Source organism: Rutilus rutilus (assembly GCF_951802725.1).
Source record: "Rutilus rutilus genome assembly, chromosome: 4".
In the NCBI taxonomy this organism is placed as follows: Eukaryota; Metazoa; Chordata; class Actinopteri; order Cypriniformes; family Leuciscidae; genus Rutilus; species Rutilus rutilus.
In genome coordinates this window covers 40,056,048-40,083,304 of record NC_140212.1, presented here as the reverse complement: position 1 = coordinate 40,083,304, position 27,257 = coordinate 40,056,048, and the positions used below count along the sequence as shown (strand labels likewise).

The window sequence follows — 27,257 nt, the reverse complement described above, 5'->3', positions numbered from 1 at the left end:
ACCTAAAAGACTCTCTACCATCCACATTGGACTCACACCAGTTTGCCTACCGTAGCAATAGGAGCACAGAGGATGCAGTCTCCATGGCACTGCACTCTGTGCTCACACATCTGGACAATAAGAACACTTATGCACGCATGCTGTTTGTTGACTTCAGCTCAGCATTCAACACTGTCATCCCAACTAAGTTAATAGCCAAACTTGGAGACCTGGGCTTCAACACCTCCATGTGCAACTGGATTTTGGACTTCTTGACCAACAGACCCCAGAATGTTCGATCAGGCTCCAACTGCTCCACATCCATCACACTCAACACTGGTGTACCACAGGGCTGTGTGCTAAGCCCGTTCCTCTACTCCCTCTTCACCTCCGACTGCAAGCCTGTGTACGGATCTAATTCCATTGTCAAGTTTGCGGACGACACTACGGTGATTGGTCTCATCAGCAACAACGATGAGACTGCCTATAGGGAGGAGATCAAGCACCTGGCCACATGGTGCACCGAAAATAACCAGCTCCTCAACACCACCAAAACGAAGGAGCTCATCGTGGACTTCAGGAAAGTGTCAAGAGGCACACACGACACCATCCACATCAATGGAATGGCTGTTGAGCGTGTCTCCAGTTTCAAGTTCCTGGGGACCCACATCTCGGCGGACATGACCTGGACAACCAACACCTCCAGCCTGGTCAAGAAGGCTCACCAGCGCCTCTTCTTCCTGAGGACACTGAGGAAGAATCAGCTTTCCTCCACTATCCTGGTGAACTTCTATCGCTGTGCAATAGAAAGCATCCTGACCAACTGTGCTACAGTGTGGTATGGGAGCTGTTCTGTTGCAGAGCGCAAGGCACTGCAGCGGGTGGTGAAAACCGCCCAGCGCATCACTGGGACTCCACTACCTGCCATCGAGCACATCCAGAGGAAACGCTGTCTGCATCGAGCTCGCAGCATCCTTAAGGACTCCTCTCACCCAGCCCACAGACTGTTTTCTCTCCTGCCCTCCGGCAGGCGTTTCAGGTGCCTCCGGACCAGGACCAGCAGACTAAAGAACAGTTTTTTCCCCAGAGCTGTCTCTTTATTAAACTCTAACCCTCATTGATCCCACTCCCCTTATATACTGATTGACTCTCCTCTCCCTCCTCACACCTGCCTCCATTTTGTTATTTGCAATACTATAATGTTCATTTGCACTGCTGACTGTTATTACAGTAACAACTGTTTACATATGCATCTTGCACTACTACCTTGACTGGAATATGCTCATTTGCACTGCCGACTGTTTATTTACAGTACCGACTGTTATATATACATTGCAATATCGTACCTTAACTGTAATATGCAATTACTTTCCACTGCACTCACTCGGATAGCTTCTGTCCAAACTTTATTTGCACTACTTTAAATCCATTGTTATACTGCTCATTAGCCTAACTTATACATATATCTATTTGTAAAATTCTGTTTATAGTAATATCCATCTGTATATTATGCTCACATTCTGTTTATAGTAACAGCCATCTGTATATATATTCATAGTACATATCTATCTGTAAAATTATGTTTATAGTAACAGCCATCTGTATATTATATTCAGTACATATCTATCTGTAAACATTCTGTTTATAGTAATAGCCATCTGTATATTATTATATTCAGTACATATCTAGCTGTAAATTCTGTTCACAGTAATAGTTATCTGTATATTATATTCATAGGACAATCTATCTGTATATTTTTGTTTATAATAGTATTCAACTCTATATTTATTCAGTACATATCCATGTTCTGCACTTATGAACCACTGTATATCCTGCACTTGCTGCTATTGCACTTCTGGTTAGACCTAAACTGCATTTCGTTGCCTTGTACCTGTACTTGTGTAATGACAATAAAGTTGAATCTAATCTAATCTAATCTAATTTATGATTGGCCATTGGAAGAGATGCTAATGAAGTAAGGATGAAGGTTGTCAGAAGGAAACGCCTCCTCCTCCTCATCCTGGCTCTCTTCTGTCGGCCGACACGTCTTAAATTCGACAAAAAACTATTACGAAATGACAGCGTTTCCATTAAGGGCCGTTACATAGTCAACGCGAGCGACGCGCTCCCTTTCATAGTCTAAACAGTGGACGCAAGCGCCACGGGCGATGCGTGAAAATGCAATACACCGCTCACGCAACAGGGGGTAGTAGAGTCGGGTGATATTAGTAGAGTCGGGTCACGTGATATTCAGATCAAAATGGCAACTGAAGAGGAGTGCATCCTATTGCTGATTTCACATCGGCGGCAACAAAGGCAGCGCAGAGATAGGCGGTGGTATGTTCGCCCTTTAAACCGCAGAAGAGATCAGGATGGGGAGTTTGTGTCTCTGGTGCTTCCCATGCGAACCCTGGACGAGGAGAGACATTTCCAGTACTTTAGGAAATCACACACACACACACACACACACATGTCTGGTTCACTATCTTTGTGGGGACTCTCCATAGACGTAATGGTTTTTATACCGTACAAACTGTATATTCTGTCCCCTTACACTAACCCTACCCCTAAACCTACCCATCACAGGAAACATTCAGCATTTTTACTTTCTCAAAACAACTCATCCTGTGTGATTTATAAGCCTTTTGAAAAGTGGGGACCGCTGGCTGGTCCCCACAATGTAGGTGATCTCAGGTTTTACTATTCTTATGGGGACATTTGGTCCCCACAATGTAATATAAACAAGGGCACACATTACACACACACACACACACACACACACACACACACACACACACACACACACACACACACACACACACACTCACTCATCTCTCTCTCTCTCTCTCTCTCTCTCCTGCCGTAGACTATTTCAGCCTCTCTTTACATACCCTAAAATTTGACTCTGTAGTCCTGTGCTTTATGAATTCACTCAACCAGCTAAGTTGAGTCAATACTTCTGGGTAGCTGAAACTTAGCTGCCCCGCACCACTTCTGCACGCCACCTTCCACTTTTTGTGCGCCCTAGTAAATGTGTCACGGGCACTTTTCCAGTCCGTTTTCACCTTATCTACGGTCTTTCCCATCGCGGTTGCAACCTCTCTCCAGGCATTTTCCAACGCTATTTTATTGGAGTGTAATTGCGATGAACTGTCATATAAATGCGGATGTATACATATACGTATAAGCTCGCATAATTTTTCCTCTTTGCCCGCCATTGTATTCAAACCTTCTTCTGTAAACATAATATACTTGAATTAATGTACAATACTTGCAATGTCGCCCCCACCGACAACGCATATTATTGCGTGCATCGGCGCGTCGCGTATCAAAAACTAGGACGACACATTTGGCTACGCATCGACACATAATGGCGGTCGAAGCGTAGCGATGCGTAGCCTTGCGGACACATATGCGTAACGATGCGTTGACTATGTAACGGCCCTACCTGATGTTATGCGACTAACATTTTTTCCTCTCGCTGTAAGTCATTCCACAAATCATAGCAACGGACGTTGGTAGGTTTATGTATATCTCAGCCACTGCACTGGCCATTATTATTAATCAAAGGACACATGTGTGTTATCCAATCATTAATGGCAAGGAACGACCCTTATACTTGTGAGCAGCACATATGAGGTGTTTCTGGGTGTTTCTCCCTCAGATCTGCTTCGAGGTCTTGATTTTGGTATTTCTTTGGTGGTATTTAGAATCCATTATTCCTGTAATTCTTTCGTCTTATATTAATTTAATAAAGAACTCTGTCTCGTATTCTGTCCAAACATACTGCGTCATCTACGTCAGCTGACCTGTAAATGCGCAAAAACTGGTTCCATTGCAGTTTTGTGAAATATTTCTTTTTGGAATTGCTTGAAAGACCAATAATTTTTTTCAATAATTGTGAGTTTTTGTGAAATTGATGTGTTTCCATTGGGCGTATTTTCAATTCGCAATTTCAATTTGCGCAATTTGAAGGGTAATGGAAACGCGGCTACTCACATGAGGCAGCTTGTGACCATCAGAAATATACCATGATGAAGGATTGCATCACCAGCCTTATACCGTAGGTGCCGAGGTGTGGTTTAAAAACCCAGTGGAGAGCCGCATGAAGCTGGCACCCCAGTGGAAGGGACCTTATGAAATTGTACAAGTTTTTGATTAAAATGGAAAACTGGGACTGACACATTGGATTGAGAGAAAGTGCATTATAATAGGTTGTAGCCTAATACACTGCCTGTTACTTCCCTGTCAAAAAACAAAAACCAACATTGTCTGATGTTCATGATAGAGCATATATTAAGCCAGGATTAGGACTTAGTTCAATTAGAACATTTAATAAATATGCCTTATAAAAAACATTCAATGGCACTTACGTATTTTAAGATTTGTCAGTGCAAGTTGCTTTCAGTTAAAACAGCTCAAACATGCATTTTAGTCTGGAACTAGACTTAAACCTTGTCTGTGAAACTGGGGGATATACTATATAACATATAAATAAAAATAATTACAGACTCCCTGGGTCCAAGCGTAGGAAATGAAATAAAATTTGAAATAAGGAAATTGGCGATATAAGATAAATGTTAAAAAGTTAAATGTATTAAAGAAAAATTATTTACCATGTTCAACAGTGTTTTGCTCATCTAAATATGAAAACATTCAGTGGAAAATTATCATTTAAAATTCTACACAGAATTTACCCAGTTAAGGAGTTACTTGAACATTTGAATTTGGATACGGAAGACTAGCGTGGATTTTGTGGGGTTGCTGAATATTCTTTGATCCATCTTTTCTTTGAATGTGTTTATTCAATATTTTTTTGGTTGAATGTCTCTAACTTCATTTCTAATGTTAATACAAATTGATCTGTATGATGTCATATTATTTTTTACACAGGATTCCATTGATTCGAAAAAGTACAACTTTTTGTTTTACTTGGAAAATAACAAGATGTGAAGAAATGGCCTGAAGCTAAGCCAAATTGTGGGCATAAAAGAAATTAAACAAGATGGCACTACGTTAGATAATATTAAAAGCAAAAAAGCTAGTGTTGTTAACTTGTGATATTTTACACCTGGCATAAATTGTTTTTTTCCCTTTACACTCCTCAAATATATTTATGAGGATCTTCATGTTCTGTAAAAATCTGATTATACTGACCAAAGTAAGGCAAACATATGATGTTTAATAATCAGAGGCCCAGATGATTGGTAATGTTGTAAAGCTGGTATAATACAATACGAGCAGGAGGAGAGGAGTGAGGAGTGTGAGTTTATGTGTGGATGTTTTGCTAAGAGATATTTGCCTAATCACATGTATTTATATGGTGCTTTATACAGTACAGATTGTTTCACAGTAATAAAAAGCCAATGTTGCAAAGGTTCAGCAATTACGAAACAAAAGTAAAGTTAAGCTATAAAGCAAGTAAAGTCATATGGCGCTGTAATACTGTTTATACGGTAATAAAGTTATGCATGGTATCCGAAGAGCACTGATTTTTTCAGTGACAGTAAAATAAAATACATTACATATTCTAAAGATGATCTAGTTTACAGAAGTGCTGACACACGTCTCACGGTCAATGACTGTCACAATCCTCTACAAGCCTTTAGAACAAAACTCCCCCACTGCCTGTAGGAGGAGCACACACTAACTAAACTAAACTAAACTAAACAAGAAACTTTGATAGTAGTTAAAGAAACAAAAAGTTTATATATTGCTTCTACAAAGTGACATTAGTTAACATTTGTGCTAAAATCTACTCCCCAAAATCACTTACATTAGCTTTAATTTTATATCTTCTTGAACAGTTGTATGTTATTTTTTCAATGTCATCACTGCTGAAATCACAGAAAATTCTCTTATACCTTGTTCTAGAGGAAGAATCTGACAGAGAATGAGTCATTCCCTCACCTACTTTTGACCATTAAAAGGATCTGCTATCATGAGTTGCTACAGGCATGGTTTATTTACTCTTTCAAATGTTTTTTATCCAAACTATCTAATACATTTCTCTGATAGAAAGTGTTTGAGTATAAGAGCTTCCTGGACATTGGACTCTTGACCTTTGCATTGTTTTAGCATTATGCTCTCCTGATTGAGTCACAGAGGTAAACATATTTCCCCAATGTTTTCATGATGTCTGATACCCAGGAGAAAGTCAGATATTGTTGGGAATTCCCAGTCAGTTTCATTTGGAGGGAGAAACAATAAAAACACTAAAGATTAACAACGACAATGTGGTTACTCATTCTGGGAAGACTCCAAGTTTCTTGTATCTGCTAACACATGTTGCAGTTGCTGATTTTGAAAGTGAAACCAAGAGTTAAACTGCACATTGCTATTTGCTCAGTCAATAAAAGTGGATGTAAGTCAGTCAGGAATAACCAGAGATAAACTGAGAGACCAGGAACATCCCCTAACTTACTCTAGACCAGTTAGCTTTAAGAGGCCGAACCTGAAGGAGTGTCTAAGATATACAGATAGAATGACAGGAAGCTACAAACTGTATACAACTCAGATCGAGCTGCTGAAGTCAAGTAAAGCAAAAGAGTAAGTGACGTTCTTTAATCAATGGGTTATACAACAGATAAGAAATATTATTATTATTAATATTATTATATTATTGTATTAATAATACAACTGATAGGAAATATCATTAGCTCGGCATAAAAGCTATTACACATATGGAGAGTCACTATAAGCCATGTATAAATGTGTGTGTGGGGGGGTTTGAGTAGGTATGAGTGAACTCTACACACTGACAGGTCTTGCTACAGCTTCAAATGACTTTGTTCATGAACTAAACCCAGTAAAGTTATAGACCAGAGGAGTTTGAATTGGGGCTGATATTTTAGCTGGACGCAAACAAAGCTTACAGCATGTTTGTCTCATTCGGTGTGCTTGTGTCATTTGTGGTGAACGTGTGTATGTGTGCATTATGTGATTGTGGATGCATGTGTTGAAAGATGTGGTTTATATTGGACTGTTTATAAATGTTTATAAGTCAGTATATTCTGTGGCTTTTGTCTGTTCCTCTTTCCACATGTGTATGTGTGTGTTAAGACGACATGAGAATCACTTTTACACAAACTTCCCCAAACAGAAAAAAGGAAAAAGCTGCTCATCTGGGGAATCACTGTATTGTGTACTGTAGATTTACTAAAATATCTCTCAACTTACCTTAACTTTTTACTTCTAGTACACTGCAGTTATTTATTTATTGGTATTTTAAATGTGTGTATCTGTTGTGCAGCTGTACTCTCCAGTGATCATGGATACACCAGTCTGCTTGATTGACACTGGGTCAGAAGGGAAGCTGTGTGTGCAGGAGTCAGCACTACAGATCCTGCAGCAGATCCAGGAGCCAGTGGTGGTGGTGGCCGTGGTGGGTCTCTACCGCACTGGGAAGTCCTACCTGATGAATCGCCTCGCAGGGAAACAAACAGGTTACAACTATACAGTGCTGAGAGCATCCAGAAGCTCGAGAAACATCATGCAGTTATATGCATATAAGTCTTTGTTTTTTATCAGGATTTGCGTTGGGCAGCACCATCGAGTCCAAGACGAAGGGCATCTGGATGTGGTGTGTGTCTCACCCCACTAAAGCAGGAACCACCCTGGTGCTGCTGGACACTGAGGGACTCGGAGACGTGGACAAGGTGACTGCCAAACTAGGTTCATCATGTAGTATCTGTCTATTGTTGCAAATTAGCTCAAAAGGGAAATATTAATAATGAATATGTATAACTTATGATTAATTATCAATATTTGGGTCAGTTAATCAGATAAACTTGATGTAGCTACAGTAATATTACAATCAATTAATCATTTCGTCCTGTGAACACTCACTATTGATTATTAATTAATTAATTAATTAATTAATTGAAATATTAATTTCCGATGTTGGGAAATAATTGTCTTACTGTACAGTACTACACAGAACATGTAGTCAGAATAATTATAATTATGTAAATAAATAATAATAATGGAATAATTAAATTGACTTTGTTTGCAAGGCAGATAATCAGAGAACCAAATATGTATTGTGCACAAATGTTTTTAACTAAATAACAAACACCACTAATCTAAACACACATACACACAATCACACATACATAGCTAAAATGGTAAGTGACGGAATGAAACCTGAAACAGGAAATTAAACTATGGAAAAGATCCATTTAACTATGAAAAGAACCATCATCTTTCTTCTTTCAAAGCACCACATTAAGAGGCGTCTACCGCTTATTATTAAACCCCTGTTTAAAATGTGCGATATGATCTCCCTTGCAGTGGAAGCAGTGTGTGACGTCTTTGAAGAAGATCTCATTGGTTCTGTGACTCGATAGTTGGAGTAGCGATTGACTTCTTCTGCATTGAATGAAGAAATTGTGACAAACTCCCGATGTTGTCCTTGATTCTGTTGTGGTTGAGAGAGTCCTCTCTCTCCTGAATGAGCACATGGCTGGTTGTGAGTCAAGGCCTGGTGCCCTGGGGTCTGGGGCCTGGTGAGGCTATGCCAACGTACTGAGAAGGCCAAGCGAGGAAAGGGCTTGTGTAGAGGCTACATAAAGCTTGAGAAAGGTCCCCTCCGGTTTGGCTTGACCAATGAGAAAGGTGGAATTTCCAAGCAGTAAAATTCCTCCTGTTGGAGATTTGTGGCTCTTTGTTTCAAGTGTGCTCATTTGCATGTGCAGCTGGATTGGTTGCTGATCAAGAAACTATTAAAGATTCTTGAAATACTAATATCTTGCGCAGGCAGCTATCGACATATCATATACACGATCATTTCGTTCTTCAAAGTACCAATTTATAGAGACCAAACATGTTATAGATGAGGTTACATTGACTGTTGGTTCTATCATAAAATACATAGTATCAAAAAAATAGTATCAAGACACTATACAAGACAGTAATAATCATTTGCACAATGTCCTGGGGTGCATGTTCATTTATAGATCAGTTTGTCAATAAATTAATGCAGGAAAATCTGTTTTAAGGTCTTTCCTATGGCATCTGCTTTTCCACGTGACCACATTTTTAACAGCAATAAACCCTCTTATCAGTTCATGGTAGTCACTGAGGCCCTTCTTGCCCTAGTGGTGGGGTGGATCTATAGACCCTAGAGTGAGTTTTAAAGATTGTTTGTTAAATTTAACAAATAATTGTGTCTAATTTGTCTGTCGTTACACTATCTATCTATCTATCTATCTATCTATCTATCTATCTCTTCATTCACACAAAACTTTGATTGCATAAATTGCTGGAGAGTCTTCTGTGTGAATGCAAGATGAACACGGAATGCTACAAAATGTAATCCCAGGACCAGAACCTATTAACATTACAATCAATCCCAGAATGCATCTGTCTGAACAAGAGCCAGAGCCGATGCTGGGTATTGTGTGTCGTGGTGATGACTTTAGTTATTATATTTAGCCGGGGGAAGAAGAATGAGTGAGTCTGTATACAGACAAAGATGCTCACGATCAAGGAGCTACTCTCCATCCATACAGATGGCGAAATAAACTGTGATAAAAGCAGCATGAGAATCAATATCTTCAGGATCTTACATATCATATTGTACACCAATCTCACAATTACAGATCATTATTTAGAGCACCATTCAATAAAATTGTGTCTCTATTATGGTCTCATGTCAAATCACCACATCCTATTTATCTCAGGGGGACTCAAAGCATGACACCAAGATCTTCTCTCTGGCCGTCCTTCTGAGTAGCACTCTAGTGCTGAACAGCCGAGGAACTATCGACAACAGGGCCGTAGAGGAAATGCAGTATCCTTCTGATCATAATTTGAATTTCATTGTCAATTTGCCGTCCTAAAGCAGGATCTTAAAATATATTGTTGTTGTGTATGACTGTCAATATAATAATATTCCTCACTGATAAAAATTATTTCCTGGATTTTTGATGCAAAAATGGTTCATGTATATTTTAAATAAATTCAAAGTAATTTGATGTAAAATTAATAGATGTATACATTGATATATTAATATTGATATATACATAAATATGACTTGGATAATAATGACCATGCATCTACTATGTTGCCAGGATTAAGCAACAAGTGTAGTCACAATTCCTGTTTGTTTAATTTTAGAGCTTGCAGATTATATTTCAAAAAGATTTTCATGCATTTAAATTACAAAGACTCAATATCCTTATGGCCTTCATATTATGTATTTTGGAATTTGGCCATTGGCTACATTTGGTAAATAACAACTGATTTTATATATGGTCCCTGGCTCATAGTGAATCTATCTAATCAGTTCTTTAACTCACACTAAACATATATGTGACTGAGCTAACAGAGTACATCAAGATCAAATCACCTGATGAAGTTGTAGAGGATTCAGAGTTTGTGAAGTTCTTCCCTAGTTTCATCTGGGCTGTGAGGGACTTCACTCTGCAGCTAAAAATCAATGGCCAAGACGCAACAGAGGATGAATATCTAGAGTTTGCTCTGAAGCTAAAACTAGGTAATATTTAAAGCCTGAAAGTTGTTTTTAATTGCATTATCAGAATGTGTAGCTAGTTTATGGATATGTGGACTGTTCCAATAACAGATTTTAGCTTCCTGTGTTTATCCACAGTCAATTGGTCATTATCATTTATTTATTTTTTGTAGATAAATTGGAGGCTTACAGTTTCTTTGATTTTAAAGAATTAATTTTGTACACTGTGTATAATTTGACTAAAGGAAAGCTTTGTGTTGTTCTTTTGAAGGTAACTCGAGTCAAGTGAATAATTACAACCTTCCAAGAGAGTGCATTCGTAAATATTTCCCTTCACGGAAATGTTTCACCTTCCCATTCCCAACCAATCCAGATAATGTCTCTTATCTGGAGACTCTGGACCCAGCTGAGATTTCAAAACAATTCTTGGAGGTCACTGATCGTTTCTGCCAGTTTATCTTTGACCAGAGCCAAGTGAAAAATCTGAAAGATGGACACACCGTCACTGGAAGAGGTAAATCAGGAAGCCTCAATGTTTTGGATTGCCCTTTTTGTATGGTGGGCAGTGTTTCCTATTTTTGCACATTTTATTCACCGACATCTTTGTGACATGATGCTTGAAAAATCAAAAACAGCTTCAGAAATTAATCCTCCCTGTTAAACAGATTACCTGCCATTTGCTACTCTAAGTAGCCAGCGTCCATTTATTTTGTTATTAATTCTTTGTGTTTGACCCCTCTGCCTCCAAGTTTTGGGTCATCTTGTGAAAACATACGTGGACACCATCTCCAGTGGGGCTGTGCCATGTCTGGAGAATGCTGTGATCGCCATGTCAATGATTGAGAATGAGGCTGCAGTGAAGGAGGGCCTTGAGGTTTACCAGAGTGGAATGGAGAAGCTGAAGGAATCCTTCCCTGTGGAACTGAATGAAATCACCCTGGAACACCAGTGTTTCAGTCTCATGGCAACACAAACCTTCATGAAACGCTCCTTCAGGGACCATGATGGGAAGTACTTGACATCTTTAGAGGTAGGTGGGAGTTGCCATACCAAATTATACCATGGTCTGTCTGAATACTCAAGTCTGATTGGCTGGAAGGTGTGTAATCAAATCGTTTATTGCACAGGTAGTTCCAAGTCTACAAATCACCGTTCTATATTAATATACTGTTTTCATTGAAGCACACACACGCGCACATACGTCACTCTGAGATCGTGCTGCATATAAACATAAACATTCAGGATCACAGAAACTTGTATTAATTAAAGCTGCAAGCAGCATTTATCGGGGTTCAAGCAGTTAAGGCCTTAAAGCACAAAAGCATCAAAAGTTATTAAGTTTTATTTAGCAAGCATGTAACCACTGACATAATAGATGAAAAAGACCATTTACAGCCAATACAGGCAATGTACCATAGGAAATATATGGTTTTAAAGCTTTTTAACAATTATAGTGCCACCTATGGTCCGATCTCCATACAATTTTGGATGCTTGTTAATTATGTCATGTCACATGTTCATAAATTTTTGTGAAGTTCTGAGTTTTCCTTTAGGATTTATAATTGGAGATAGCCATTTTGTCCGCCTTGAGTCAGGGATCACAGTGGTGTAAGGCACTTGAGTCTAGGTCGAAGAGTTATGGACGATTTTGTACTTTTGGTTGCTGTAGCACCACCTATGGGCCAATCGGGGTCATACTCTGATAGGTTGTCCCCAAATTGAGGCCTACCATCTGGCCAGGTTTCAAGTCTCTAGGCCTTACGGTTTGTCCTGCACGATGCGTTTTACGAATCCTTACAATTACAATAGGGTTTCAGCATTTCATGCTTGAACCCCTAATAAGAATGGAAGCTTTTTGCCATTTATAGCGCCACCTTTGGTCCAATCTGCATGAAACTCGGCATGCTTCTTCACCATGTTATGCCACATATGGTCATCAATTTTGGTGAAGTTCTGAGTTTTCATTTGGGATTTATAGGCTTTTTAGTGTATTTTGTCACGCCCCTTTTCTAAATGACCCTGTTACAGCCACCCAAATGCAAAAGTTCAACTTTTTTTCGATAATTATTGATCTAGAGAGTCCAGAGAATTGTCCTAGACTGGTTTGGTTCCGATCGGGCGAAAAACCAGGGACTAGTTCGCAAAAGTAGGTTTTGGACAAAATGCGACATAGCAGAAATTTTTGATGAGATAAATTTGGAGATAGCCATTTTGTCCGCATTGAGCCAGGGATCACAGTGGTGTAAGGCACTTGAGTCTAGGTCAAAAGAGGCATGAGAGATTCTGTACTTTTGGTTGCTGTAGCGCCACCTATAGGCCAATCGGGGTCATACTCTGATAGGTTGTCCCCAAATTGAGGCCTACCATCTGGCCAGGTTTCACGTCTCTAGGCCTTACGGTTTGGCCTGCACGATGCGTTTTACGAATCCTTACAATTACAATAGGGTTTCAGCATTTCATGCTTGAACCCCTAATAAAATAGGTTTACTATTGAATTGCTACATAATATTTCTCAATAACTAGGGGATAAAATCACTGGTTTTGAAGTAATTAAACAGGTACGCATCTCTCACTCTCACTCACAAGACACTGAACCCCTACTTGTTCCCAGTGGTTAGGATAGGACACATGGCATGGTAGCCTCCACCACTGGTAGGTAAATATGACTTGTAAGTTGCTTTGGATAAAAGCATCTGCTAAATGATTATGTGCAAAATAACCCAAATTATGAGCATTAAGTATCCTTCCTGTCTTTCTGTGTGCTGTTTTAGGAAGCCATCAGTCGTCAGTTTGATGCGTATCTCTGGGACAATGAGAAGGCTTCTGAGGCAAAATGTGAAAGTCTTATGTCAGTTCTCTCTGACCCAGTGACGGAAAGAATCAATCAAGGATTTTATGCAAAAGCTGGTGGTTACGATCTCTTCTGCCAGGACCTGGAGGACATTGTGTATCAGTACAATACACTGGCCTGCAAAGAAGTCAAGGTCTTAAATGTTAAATCATACAAATTATGACAATCGTATATTCAATATTTAATATTAGTTAAAATGCAGCAAAGCCATAATTATGCAATAACAATATTGTGGTATATATATTTGAATGTAAAGTGATATTATATTTTTTAACACCACTTTTACTCTTCCCTTGTGTGTCCTCATAGATTGCTGAGGTGTTGGAGAAGTTTCTACAGGAAAAGGTTGCAGTGACCACAGCCATTCTGCAAGCTGATGATAAACTAACTGAAAATGAAAGAAGGATTTGTGGTAAAAGCTTTGTGTTTTCAACATAGTAGACACACATGATGTGGTGAATAGCACCATCCCAGTTGTACAGTTGTTGTTTTCAATAAAAACTGCTCTAAGTAAAAGCAGTAAGCTATATAAGCTATTCATGCATCTAGTAGAAAGGGGAAGATGCCAGTCAATGGCCAAGAGAATCTGAGGCAGTCTCGTTCCATATCCACAATGTTTTGAGTTCTGCAAGTTTTCAGTGTACTCATTGTAAACATGTGGGATGCCACTGTAGAGTTTATCTATGTTAGATTGTCTCCATGATTGGACTCTTGTCTCTTCTTCATCTTTAATTCACCCGTTTCCTTAAACTTCTCCTTCCTTCTTTTTTGGCTCCCAGAGGAGAGAGAAAGGGCAGTCCTTCTGGAACAGGAAATTATAGCCCAGGAAGAGAGGCAGCGTCAACTGGAGGAGAAGATGGAGACTGAACAACAGAATAATGAAGAGAGGGTGAGACAGGTTATTGAAAGGATGGAAGAGGAGATGTCCCGCCAACAACAGGAGACAAAGCGCGCAATGGAGAGTAAGCTGAGGGAGCAGTCTGCCCTGATGGAGAAGGGCTTTCAGGAGAAAGCTGACAGGATGACCTGGGAGATAAATGAGTTGAAGAGAAAGAATGCAGAGGTAGAGGAGAGTGCATCGAGAAAGTATGCACAGATGATATCAGATCAGCAGCGAAGAAATGAACAGAACATGGAAGTACTGAGGCAGCAGCACAGTCAGCAGATGCAAGCAATAAATAGCAGACCCAGACCCGCATCTCGATCCCGCTGTTCTATACAGTGAAATGTGTTGAAAGATGTAGATCACTGCTTTTACAGATTTATGAATTCGTAATTACTATAATCTCACAGCATTTGATGTGACTTTTTGTTGTTTTGAAATCATAGCTACAAAGTTATTTATGTTTTATCACAGCTGTTTCAAGTTCTGCGCTTTGTCAATTTAATATGGTAATGTTTGGTAGCTGATCATACAGTTATGTAAATTACATAGTCTGTTAGGCTGATTTTGGAATTTAGAATCTGACAGAAACAAATCTGATAGCATTAGCGTTGTAGCCACTGTCTAAATGATTAAGTTTGGCTTGATAAGTATTAGATGTATTAGATTTGATTTAGCAGTGAAAACTTCATAGGCTGAATGTGAGGGTTCTGTCTAGTTTATATCTTGGTTTGGTGACAGAGCGCTGACACTCCCGGTCTGTCATGTGTTTTAGTTAGGCTATAGTCCTGTTTGTTGTGAGCACATGGCTTGTCTTGTGTTTCCTTATCCCATGTGCTCTCTCGTCGATTGTCTTACCCTTTCCATCTTGTTACCTGATCATTGATTAATTGCCCCCACCTTCCCTCGTTACCCTCTTTTGTTTGCTTCCCTATTTATTCTCCCTATGTTTGCAGTCCTGGGCTGCATTCCAGTCCACTTTTAGACACGCACTTGCAAACTTCCCCTCGGGGGACTCCCTGCCGCCATTTTGAAGTGCATTCCACTTTATGTTTATACATTCCACTTCGTGAAGTGGATGAGGGAAGTTTATATGGACAGACCCTCGTTCCCTCGATTTTGACCGAGGGAGCGAGTCTACTTCATATGTACACTTCAGGCACCTATATGTCCCACAATGCAGTACGATTGTGACGTCACCACATATCTCGTCTAATCACAACCACAACAAACAACTCTATGGTATATTAATGCAAATTTTTTTTTTTTTTTTAACAACCCAAACACACCTATAAACATTTGGATGCTGCATTAAACAAATTCTTAAAGGGATAAATAAATAAATAAATCAACTCCACAGCTGACTCCATGTGATCAGGGGCTTAGGACATTCCATTTCAGCCCATTGCAGTTTCCGCCAGTAGTGGGCACTCGTGCAATGTAAGCAATGATGTACATCTGAGTGAATGAGACGGAGGGAAGTTAGCGAGTGAAGGGCATGACAATTTTGGACTGGAATGCAGCACTGTGCTGTTTCGATGTCTATGTTCCCTCCTGTTTCCTGCCATAGTTCTGTTGAGCTTGATGCCTGCCTTGTTTTCCCCCACGGGGAGATTTTTGTTTTATTTTTACCACTCAATAAATACCCATTGTTCCTGCACTTGAGTCCTCGTTCCTTTCATCAACCCAGACCGTGACACAGGGGGTGCTTCTCAATTCTTATTTGTGCATCCTCGTTTCCTTTCCCCGCGTCTCAGCTCCTCCCCCTGTAGGATGCGAGGGAAGGACGCAAGGAAAGAAAAGGAGGACGGAGGAGCGTCATCAGCAGCTCTCAAAGGATCTGCCCTTATGTTGTTGAAGTTTGGTTATTTAAGAAATTCATAATAAATAATAATAAAGCAAGATACCCTGTTGAAATATGTGAGATGTGTGGTTTATATAAACTGCAAAGTAAAAGTATAAATGAAAATGATTGTGACCGATGTGAAGGGGGAGGGGAATTGATACGTGCGCCACGTTTAGTCGATAAAACTCTTCCGCATAGGATACACCTGTGTATCCTCGCTCATGACCCCTCAGGAAGCCTCCTCACTCCTCGATCCTCGACTCCTCGCGGTGCAATTAGAGAATTGAGATGTCCTTCAAGATGGCTGAGCTCGATCGGTTTCCGGGTCATAGGATGGAGGATGGAGGACGGAGGATCGAGGAGGGATATTGAGAAGCACCCTGAATGTCTCAGATCCTCACTGAAGTGAGCATGTGAAGCCTTTGCCAGCTGCAGCCAACCTGTGGCCTGGATCAGTGAATCACAGCAGTTGTTTGGGGGAATGTTGCCTAGATCTTCAATGTTCTGTAAACATTAGATTAGACTGATCAGAGTAAGGCAACATGATGTTTATAATAATCAGAGGTAATGTTGTAAAGGTGGAATAATAATATAATATGAGTAGGAGGAGAGGACATTTCTGTGAGTTTCTGTGGTGATATTTTGCTGCAGGTGATTTAATTATATGGTGCTTTATACAATACAGATTGTTTCAAAGCAGCTTCATAGTAATAAAGTAATACCAATGTTGCAAAAGTTAAGCAATTATGAAAAAAGTCAAGTTAAGCTATAAAGCAAGTAAAATCACATTTAATTATATAGCACTATATATACTGTAATCCTGTTTATACTGTAATAAATGTATGCATGGAATCCCAAGTTATAAATGTAAAGTGTATATAATCCGTATATAATACAGATTTTTTTTTAGTGATTGTAAAATAAAATACATTATATATTCTAAAGATGATCTACTTTACAGAGGTGCTGATACACGTCTCACGGTCAATGAATGTCACAATCAATCCTCTACAAACCTTTGTAACAAAACTTCCCCCACTGCCTGTAGGAGGTAGACTGGGTAAACCCAGACTGATCTGCCGGTGATTTAATTTCACCCAGCAGCTCAGGCTGGAAACCTGTACATTTATTTCTCCTGCTTCGGTTACAAATTTGTGGGAACCAATCACAAACTGGCTTATCCACCTGGCGCGCTACTGGCGGGTTTAACCCAATGACGATAGAGAAGCGCACAATCTGATTTACCCGTCTCTCGCACCTCGACCGTCAATCCAATTCCTTTTAACCTCTCGACGATGCTCAATGGCTTCTTTAGTTTAGCAAACAAATCGCTCGAGTGGGTGTAAATACCACTCACTTTCATGTTTTTTTTTGCACAACCTGCAAAAATTGCTCGATGCCATCGCTGCTTCTGCAAACCACTAATCAACACGTTTGTTGACACGTTTCCTGCCTGGAGTTTTCGCGTCGCTGATTGGTTGAAGGACTATCCAATGGCGTACAGAGTCATTTGAACTATGCCCGTTGATCACGCCTCTTGTGCAGTAGAAAATACAGAGCAGAATCCCCAGACTAATGTTCAATCTTAAACGATTGAGCTTGGTCTGGTGATAGCCAGACTATGTAGGAGGAGCACACACTAACTAAACTACCTACTTATCAAAGTTTCATGTTCAGTTTAAAGAAACAAAAAGTTTACATATTGCTTCTACAAAGTGATATTAGTTAACATTTGTGCTAATATCTACTCAGTTGGACTGCTCCCTAATGTAAATCACTTACATTAGCTTTAGCTTTAATCTTCTTGATCAGTTGTATGTTATTTTTTCAATGTCAACACTGCTGAAAGCACAGAAAATTCTCTTATACCTTTCTAGAGGAAGAATCTGACAGAGAACGAGTCATTCCCTCACCTACTTTTGACCAATAAAAGGATCTGCTATCATGAGTTGCTACCGGCACGGTTTATTTACTCTTTCAATTTTCTTTTATCCAAACTAACTAATACATTTCTCTGGTAGAAAGTGTTTGAGTATAAGAGCTTCCTGGACATTGGACTCTTGACCTTTGCATTGTTTTAGCATTATGCTCTCCTGATTGAGTCACAGAGGTAAACATATTTCCCCAATGTTTTCATGATATCTGATACCCAGGAGAGGGGTAGTCAATATAAAGTCAGATATTGTTGGGAATTCCCAGTCAGTTTCATTTGGAGGGAGAAAAAATAAAAACACCACACATTAACAACGACAATGTGGTTACTCATTCTGGGAAGACTCCAAGTTTCTTGTATTTGCTAACACATGTTGCAGTTGCTGATTTTGAAAGTGAAACCAAGAGTTAAACTGAACATTGTTATTTACTCAGTCAATAAAAGTGGATGTAAGTCAGTCAGGAATAACCAGAGATAAACTGAGAGACCAGGGAAATCCCCTAACTTACTCTAGACCAGTTAGCTTTAAGAGGCCGAACCTGAAGGAGTGTCTAAGAAACACAGATATAATGTGAGGAAGCTACAACATGTATACAACTCAGATCGAGCTGCTGAAGTCAAGTAAAGGAAAAGAGTAAGTGATGTTCCTTCGAAAATATCGTTAGCTCAGGTTAAAAGCTATTACACATAGGGAGAGTCACATTAAGCCATATATCAATTTGTGTGTGTGTGCTTTAAAATGTGTGTTTTAACTCTACACTTTGACATGTCTTGATAAAGTTTAGGACCATGTCTTATTACAGCTTCAAATTACCTTGATCATGAACTAAACCCAGTAAAGTTATAGACCAGAGGAGTTTGAATTGGGGCTGATATTTTAGCTGGACACAAACAAAGCTTACAGCATTTTTGACTCATTCAGTGTGCTTGTGTCATTTGTGATGAACGTGTATGTGTGCATTATGTGATTGTGGATGCCTGGATGTGTTGAAAGATGTAGTTTATATTGGAATGTTTATACATGTATACAAGTCAGTAAATTCTGTGGCTTTTGTTTGTATCTCTTCCTACGTGTGTATGTTTGTTAAGACGACGAGTGAAACACTTTTACAGAAACGTCCCCAAACAGAAAAAGGAAAACCTGCTCATCAGGGGCCTCATTTATAACTGTTGCGTACGCACAAAACAGGCCCTGAAAGAGGCGTACACCACTTCCAACGCATAAGTTGTGATTTATAAAAACAAACTTGAGGGGAAAATTTGCACACCTGCACACACAAACTGACTCATGCTTACGAACGTTTTGGCGACACCGATGATGAGCTGGAGTTTAATGTCTTTTTGGTCACTTTTAGACAGAAATTTGTAAGAAAATTATACATTTACAGAAAGACAATACAAATATAATTTCACTCACCAAGCCTATCACATGAAGCAAACATCCATCCATTCTTAAATGGACCGTTTAGTGAAACTGACGCATTTTTATCTAACGGCAGATTTTCCTCTGGCATGTTGTGTTTTAATGTTTTAACTACAGAGAGAATTGCTTATCATGATAATTGCAGATTGTCTGAGAAAATATTTTCTTGCACATAATGCACAACAAGGCCTAGCCTATCTGTTTCCATTAAAAATATAAATCAATTAAAAATACTATTCGGCCAGTGGAAAAGATTGAGAAAAAACTTTCTCTAAAATATATTTTACACTATTTTATTTATTTATTCAAAAACAAGGCAAGGATAGGCTCCTAAATTAGTTTTATCAATGTAATGTGACGGTACATCCGTATCTTATGTTTTCCTAATGTCTTGTAACCGTTAAACATGTTATCACGTGGATGAATAATCATATGCAGATGATATGCAGATGAGGATCTGCATAGTAAAACTAGGATTTGTAAGCTCCATATATGGTTATTTCGGGGAGGAGACGCATGTGCGCACAATCTTCCGCTGACTGGGATTTATAAAGGGAATTCTGTGCAGGTTCTGGCGGTTTTATAAGACTGAATATTTTTTGGCGTACACCATTTTGGGGTTTCGGGCGCACGTACATTTTTAGTAAGGATCCTTCGCACAGTTTTATAAATGAGACCCCATCTGGTGTTGTGTACTGTAGAATTGCTGGAATATTTCTCAACCCATCTTAGTCTTTTACCCGTCAACAATATGTCAACACTGCTGAAAGCACAGAAAATTAACTTATACCTTGTTCTAGAGGAAGAATCTGTCAGAGAATTAGTCATTTACCCCCTCACCTACTTTTGACCATTAAACACTTAAAGGATCTGCTATCACGAGTTGCTACAGATACGGTTTATTGATCACGGCTCTAACAAGCTCTTAGCTCAGCATGTCAGGCCATGACTTTAGAATCTAAACTCTTTCCATGTGTTTGTTGAAGACACAAGGTTATGTGTAGTTGTTTATCTTGCAAGGTTTGATATTTGTATCAAGGCTTTATGCAATCATTTCATTGAACAGTAAACTTATTGAACACAGTTTTATGGTAGAAAGTTGAGTAAATGAGCTTCCTGGACTCTTAACTTTGCATTGTCAGCATCTTTACTGATTAAGTCACAGGGACATTGTTAGGAATTTCCAGTGGCTTTCATTAGGGGAAAAAAAACCCCACAGATTAACAATGACAATGTGGTTACACATTCTGGAAGACTCCAAGTTTCTTGTATTTGCTAACACATGTTGCTCATAACACAAAGTGAAACCAAGAGTTAAACTGCACATTGCTATTTGCTCAGTCAATAAAAGTGGATGTAAGTCAGTCACAGAATAACCAGAGATAAACTGAGAGACCAGGGAAATCCCCTAACTTACTCTAGACCAGTTAGCTTTAAGAGGCCGAACCTGAAGGAGTGTCTAAGATACAGATAGAATGACAGGAAGCTACAAACTGTATACAACTCAGATCGAGCTGCTGAAGTCAAGTAAAGCAAAAGAGTAAGTGATGTTCCTTCATCCATGGGTTACATGGGTATTGATAATACAACTGATAGGAAATATCATTAGCTCAGCATAAAAGCTATTACACATATGGAGAGTCGCCATATAGAAATATGTGTGTGACTGTGTGTATGAGTAGGTACTGTATGAGTGATCTCTACACCTTGACATGTCTTGATCAAGTTTAGGGACAGGTCTTGCTACAGCTTCAAATGACTTTGTTCATCAACTAAACCCAGTAAAGTTATAGACCAGAGGAGTTTGAATTGGGGCTGATATTTTAGCTGGACGCAAACAAAGCTTACAGCATGTTTGTCTCATTCAGTGTGCTTGTGTCATTTGTGGTGATCGTGTATGTGTGCATTATGTGATTGTGGATGCATGTGTTGAAAGATGTAGTTTATATTGGACTGTTTATAAATGTTTATAAGTCAGTATATTCTGTGGCTTTTGTCTGTTCCTCTTTCCACATGTGTATGTGTGTGTTAAGAGGACATGAGAAACACTTTTACACAAACTTCCCCAAACAGAAAAAAGGAAAAAGCTGCTCATCTGGGGAATCACTGTATTGTGTACTGTAGATTTACTAGAATATCTCTCAACTTACCTTAACTTTTTACTTCTAGTACACTGCAGTTATTTATTTATTGGCATTTTAAATGTGTGTATCTGTTGTACAGCTGTACTCTCCAGTGATCATGGATAAACCAGTCTGCTTGATTGACACTGGGTCAGAAGGGAAGCTGTGTGTGCAGGAGTCAGCACTACAGATCCTGCAGCAGATCCAGGAGCCAGTGGTGGTAGTGGCCGTGGTGGGTCTCTACCGCACCGGGAAGTCCTACCTGATGAATCGCCTCGCAGGGAAACAAACAGGTTAGAGCAGGCAGTGCTGGTAGGATCCAAAAGCTTGAGAGAAACAACATGCAGTTACATGCATAAAAGTCATTGTTTTTTTGGTGTGGCATTATCAGGATTTGCGTTGGGCAGCACCATCGAGTCCAAGACGAAGGGCATCTGGATGTGGTGTGTGTCTCACCCCACTAAAGCAGGAACCACCCTGGTGCTGCTGGACACTGAGGGACTCGGAGACGTGGACAAGGTGACGTAAAAAACAAAATACTGAAAAATGTGGGACAAAACATGATTTTCGCATAATAAGTCAGGATACTAAAAATAGAGCTGAAATATGGTAGTGTCCCTGGAATAATGGGGCGTCTGGTCACCCAACTTAAAGACTAATTTGCACTGATTTAACACTGTTAAATAGAGCAGCTTTCTTTGAGATTAATCTCCAGTGATTGTCTTTCTCTTTCTCAGGGAGACTCAAAGCATGACACTAACATCTTCTGTCTGGCTGTGTTACTGAGCAGCACTCTGGTCTACAACAGTCGAGGGACGATTGACAACAGGGCTGTAGAGGAGCTGCAGTATCCTTCTGACAGTCTAGATAACTATTATGTCATTTAGCTGATGTTTTTACAAATACAGCACAACTTAATAGTCAAAACAAGGAGACATCCCTTTTTGTAAGGTGCTAAAATACATTTTATTTTCATCTACTTACCTATATCTACACCTACTTATCTACCTCTAACTGCTTCCTTCATAGCTAGGCTATGAATACATAGATATTAAAGTATTTAGCACCGGTGTTGAGAATTTGCTTAGTACTTCAATGAATGACAAACTTTTGTTAGACTATAAATTGTGTTGTTTGACAGTCTCTTTGTGTTCATACCTAAACAAACTGTCAGATATGTTACTGAACTAACAGAGTGCATTAAGGTCAAATCATCAAATGCCGATGAGGATGCCGACGATTCAAGCGAGTTTGTGAAGTTCTTCCCTAGTTTCATCTGGGCTGTGAGGGACTTCACCCTTGAGCGAAAGATCGATGGCAAAGACGCAACAGAGAATGAGTACCTAGAGTTTGCTCTGAAGCTCAAACATGGTAATTTGATAATAGTACAAAAAGATTATTTTTTGAGTCCTCACAATCACTATCATAATCATAATGAGTTTGTGTGACTAGATTTTGTCAACAGATCTTTTGTATTACTCTTTTAAAATTCATAATTTATTGGACAATACTTATGGTTTAATAATACTTGAATTGAGAAGAGCTACAGCATGTGCTTATTTGTTTCAGGCACATCAAAAAAAGTGATGGAGTTCAACTTGCCCAGGGAGTGCATCCAAAAATTCTTCCCTTCCAGGACGTGCTTCACTTTCCCGTTTCCAACCGCCCCAGAGAATGTGTCTCGTTTGGAGAGCTTGGATCCTGCTGATCTTTCCTCTGAGTTCCTGGAGGTCACAGATCATTTCTGCAATTTTGTTTTTCACGAGAGCCATGTGAAGAAGCTGAAGGATGGAATCACAGTCACTGGCAGAGGTTACTCAAAAATAAATCTGTTTAGAGCAATGGTCTCAAACTCAATTCCTGGAGGGCCACAGCTCTGCACAGTTTAGCTCCAACCAGCTCCAACTCACACATGCAAGGAAGGCTGTTTCTCAATTCCAAGAACGCAGAGAACGGACTTGTGTTCTCGTGGAGACCGGTCTTGCCAAGCTTCCTTGGAAGAACGAACTCGGAACCGGCCGCAATGACTTCTGGGACACCAGGCGAGTACTAGCTCAAGTCTGCATTCGATGCATCCTCGGTATCAAGAACACATCCGGGTTCTTTCATGCGTCCTCTGTACTTGCGTTCTTGAGAATTGGGTCTGAATTTCGACGGTTAATGATGACGTAAAACGAGAACACAAGGACGCAAGATCGCTGAAGAACGCATATTGAGAAACACCCGAAGTTTCTAGTAATCCTGAAGACCTTGATTAGCTGGATCAGGTGTGTTTGATTAGGGTTGGAGAAAAACTGTGCAGAGCTGTGGCCCTCCAGGAATTGAGTTTGAGATCACTGGTTAAGAGTTTGCATGTACTTACAGATGACTGTCTATTCTTCAATACCTTTCCCGTATCATGTTGTTTGACTTCTTTCCTTCTCTGAAGTTCTGAGTCATTTGGTGAAAATGTATGTGGACACCATCTCCAGTGGGGCTGTGCCGTGTCTGGAGAATGCTGTGATCGCCATGTCAATGATTGAGAATGAGGCTGCAGTGAAGGAGGGGCTTCAGGTTTACAAGAGTGGAATGGAGAAGCTGAAGGGATCCTTCCCTCTGGAACTGAAGGATGTGTCCTCAGAACACCAGCGTCTCAGCAGTATGGCGACACAAACCTTCATGAAGCGTTCCTTCAGGGACACTGACGGGAAGTACCTGAAATCTCTAGAGGTAGACCGTCTTCTCTATCTTCACAGATTTTCAGTTTCAGTTAATTTAGGATGATGTGGTGAACTGTTGACTCAGTAACACTGGGCAACCAACTGAAAAATGCAATCTCTCTTCTGGCCCTTTATTGGTTCTGAATACAAACCCAATAATCAGTGTGATTATTTCACTGTCCTCTCCTGGGGTTCAATGGTATGAAGAGATGTCATAGTATACGTAGATGAAATCTCCTCTGGTGCATGTTGTGGTTTTTTTTAGGAAAACATTAATAAACTCTTTGATGGATACCTGTGCCAAAACGAGCAAGCTTCAAAGAGACGATGTGAGGATCTCTTGTCATCGCTCTCGGAAACAATGACAGAAAAACTCAAGCAGGGTTTCTATGCCAAACCTGGTGGCTATGATCTCTTCTGCAAGGATCTGGAGGACATTGTGAAGAATTATAAAAATCAGGCCAATAAAGAAGTCAAGGTCTTGCCCATATTACACTTCTATCCACATACTGCACATAACAGAAATATGATCATCGTCATAATTATCAATTTTTTTCTATATGTGTCTGTATGTAATAGGCTGAAGATGTCCTGGAAGAGTTTCTGAAGCAGAAGTCTGTGGAATCAAAAGCAATTCTGCAGGCTGACAAAAAACTGACCGAGAAGGAAAAAATTATTAAGGGTGAGAGTCTTAAGCCTTTAAATCCCATTTTCCGTGTTTGTAAGCTCATACCAGAGACCTTGTGAAAGAGGTGCTCAAAGGTTTAGGTACTTGTGAGAGTGCTGCTGGACACTGAAGGACACATGGACAAGATGAAGTAACAGCCTCTTATTTTGGTACAAGCTGTTTCAAGGGTCCAAGAATTGCACCCTGCAATAACAACTGCAGCCCATGTTTTTGAAAAAGAGTGCAACTTACAGTAGATGAAAATAATCTCTTTGGAAGTTGAAAGTGGAAGGAAGTGTTCCTCTTAAAAGGTGTATTAGTATGTGAATCATATATTAAATCAAAATCGTATATCTTACACCAGAATAGACTCTTAATCACATAGTTTGAGTCTCTATAATACATCTCTTTCCCTTTTTTTCTTTTTGTCAATGAATGACCAGAGGAGACAGAGAAAGCGACCCTCCTGAAGCAGGAAATCAAAGCTAAAGAGGAGAAGCAGCGACAACTTGAAGAGAAGATGGAAGCAGAGAGACTGAGTAACGAAGAGAGGATGAGACAGATGAAGGTGAAGATGGATGAGGAGATCAGGCTCCAGAGAGAGGAGGCTGAGCGTGCCATGGACAGCAAACTGAGGGAGCAGGCTGATCTGCTGGAGAAGGGCTTTAAGGAGAAGGCAGACAGAATGAGCCAGGAGATGGAAGAGTTCAAGAGACAGAATGCTGAAACTGAGAGTAATAGAGCTAGAGAGTTTGCAGAGATGTTAGAAAACTCCAACAAGAGACATGAAGAGTCTATGGCTATGATGATGCAGCAAAGCAGAGAACAGATGGAGGCCATCCAGCGGATGAATGCACGCTCTTCAGACGGATGTTGTATCTTGTGAAATCATCAGAATTTACTTATCAGAGGCATATAATTGCAGAGTGAAATCACAGTATATATAATCTAACAATCTATCTTCGCACAAACTTCAGTGATAGATTAGGAAAATTACATTCCATTTTAGTATATTTTGTGTGTCCAGTGTAAATGATCCATGATCTATCATAATTATGTTTATTTGTCATTGCTAAGTAATTATAAACAGTGACAAATTGGTTAATTAGTGATTTAACTGTTTACAGATGGTATTTGTAAAAAATAAAATAAAAAATAAACAGTGTGTGTGCGCTTGTGTATACTGTACGTGACAGAGGAGTGGTTAAAAATCTGAGTACTACTAACTATCAATATTCAGACAAGTAACTGAGACAAATAATGAAGTAATTAGATTTGTCCATTTCTCTTCAATGGAATTGTGCCATATGTATGCCCCACTAAACTATACAAACATTTACTTTGCAATATGCTATAGATTAATATCTATATGCTATATTAAATAGTGCCCAACTCTATAAGCCCTTCAGGCTCATGATATAAAAAGAGAATGTTAATGAGAGGGACTGAAAAGAAAAGAGAAACTATAATTGTATGTGACTGCATTGGTGGGTGTAAATAAGGCCCTGGTATTAAGATGTGCTTTAGTCATTTGGATCACAAGTGGATGATGCTAAATACAGGTGTAAATAGAGTCTAAAATGTTTTGAGCTTGTCCACTACCGACCACTTCCAGAGGTAGACGAAAACACATTTGACAGGATTGCTTTCGTAGTGTAGACGCTCACGTGGTCGAATGCATTCGAAGAGCCACAAAAGACCTACTCTCCACCTACTGGCCAAATGAGTAAACATTATGGGAAGCGCGCTAGCCAGACGAGATTTAAACTTTGTCGGCTGAATACCCAAGTTTGGTTTGAAGATAAAAAACGTACCAAGCACAATTTTCTCACCATTCCTGATTTCCAACAAACACACTCAGCATCCGGCGTGGTCTTGTGGCTGTCAGGCAATATCTTTAACACCAAGCATATCTACTGATTTGTTGATTTTCTCCTTGCTTCTTTTAACTCAAAAATTAAAAGTGTAATTGATAATATTGCTCCTGTGAAAGTCAGGAAGAAGAGTGGCAGACAAAAAGCACACTGGAGAAACTCAACAGCAGTGCAAAATGTGAAAAGACAATGCAGAAAAGCAGAGCACATGTGGCGGTACACACTCTGTGTATACTTTAGATACTGTAACTGGTCACCATTTTTTTTATCACATTTTAAATGGTTCTGCAGCATAAAAAAAAAGTATAAAACAATTAAAATGACAAAAAGTCACTTAAACTAAGAAAAATATAAAACTTAGTTGTGTAAAAATAATAATTAAACTTTAGCAGAAAATCTACTTGCTATTAAATGTCAAAACTAAATGGAAAATAAAATGGAACTAATTCAACTAATTCTTTGCCTTTATTGCTATGAAAATAGCAGCTAAACATCTATGAGGAGC

General features: G+C 39.5%; 3 protein-coding genes across 4 annotated transcripts in view; all 3 read left to right on the top strand.

Moving 5' to 3' along the window:
• The window catches only part of LOC311289216 (tripartite motif-containing protein 16-like), a 696,468-nt gene that overhangs the window by 419,483 nt on the left and 249,728 nt on the right, over positions 1-27,257 (top strand). The gene's annotated exons all lie outside the window — the stretch shown is intronic.
• LOC311289256 (guanylate-binding protein 4-like) lies at positions 6,387-15,455 on the top strand. The gene is made up of 10 exons (XM_084407101.1): positions 6,387-6,528; positions 7,232-7,424; positions 7,510-7,637; positions 9,663-9,772; positions 10,290-10,477; positions 10,725-10,967; positions 11,203-11,483; positions 13,225-13,437; positions 13,614-13,716; positions 14,084-15,455. The coding sequence occupies exons 2-10, from the start codon at positions 7,250-7,252 to the stop codon at positions 14,527-14,529; spliced, it is 1,887 nt and encodes a 628-aa protein (XP_084263227.1). The 5' UTR covers positions 6,387-6,528; positions 7,232-7,249; the 3' UTR covers positions 14,530-15,455.
• On the top strand, positions 18,357-26,070 carry LOC311289212 (guanylate-binding protein 4-like). 2 transcript variants are annotated; one of them, XM_084407032.1, is made up of 10 exons: positions 18,357-18,600; positions 21,613-21,805; positions 21,904-22,031; positions 22,250-22,359; positions 22,687-22,883; positions 23,082-23,324; positions 23,941-24,221; positions 24,477-24,689; positions 24,791-24,893; positions 25,322-26,070. In XM_084407032.1, the coding sequence occupies exons 2-10, from the start codon at positions 21,631-21,633 to the stop codon at positions 25,762-25,764; spliced, it is 1,893 nt and encodes a 630-aa protein (XP_084263158.1). In that variant the 5' UTR covers positions 18,357-18,600; positions 21,613-21,630; the 3' UTR covers positions 25,765-26,070. The 2 variants fall into 2 exon arrangements, with proteins under 2 accessions (XP_084263158.1, XP_084263157.1); XM_084407031.1 differs by lacking the exon at positions 18,357-18,600 and adding an exon at positions 20,798-20,929.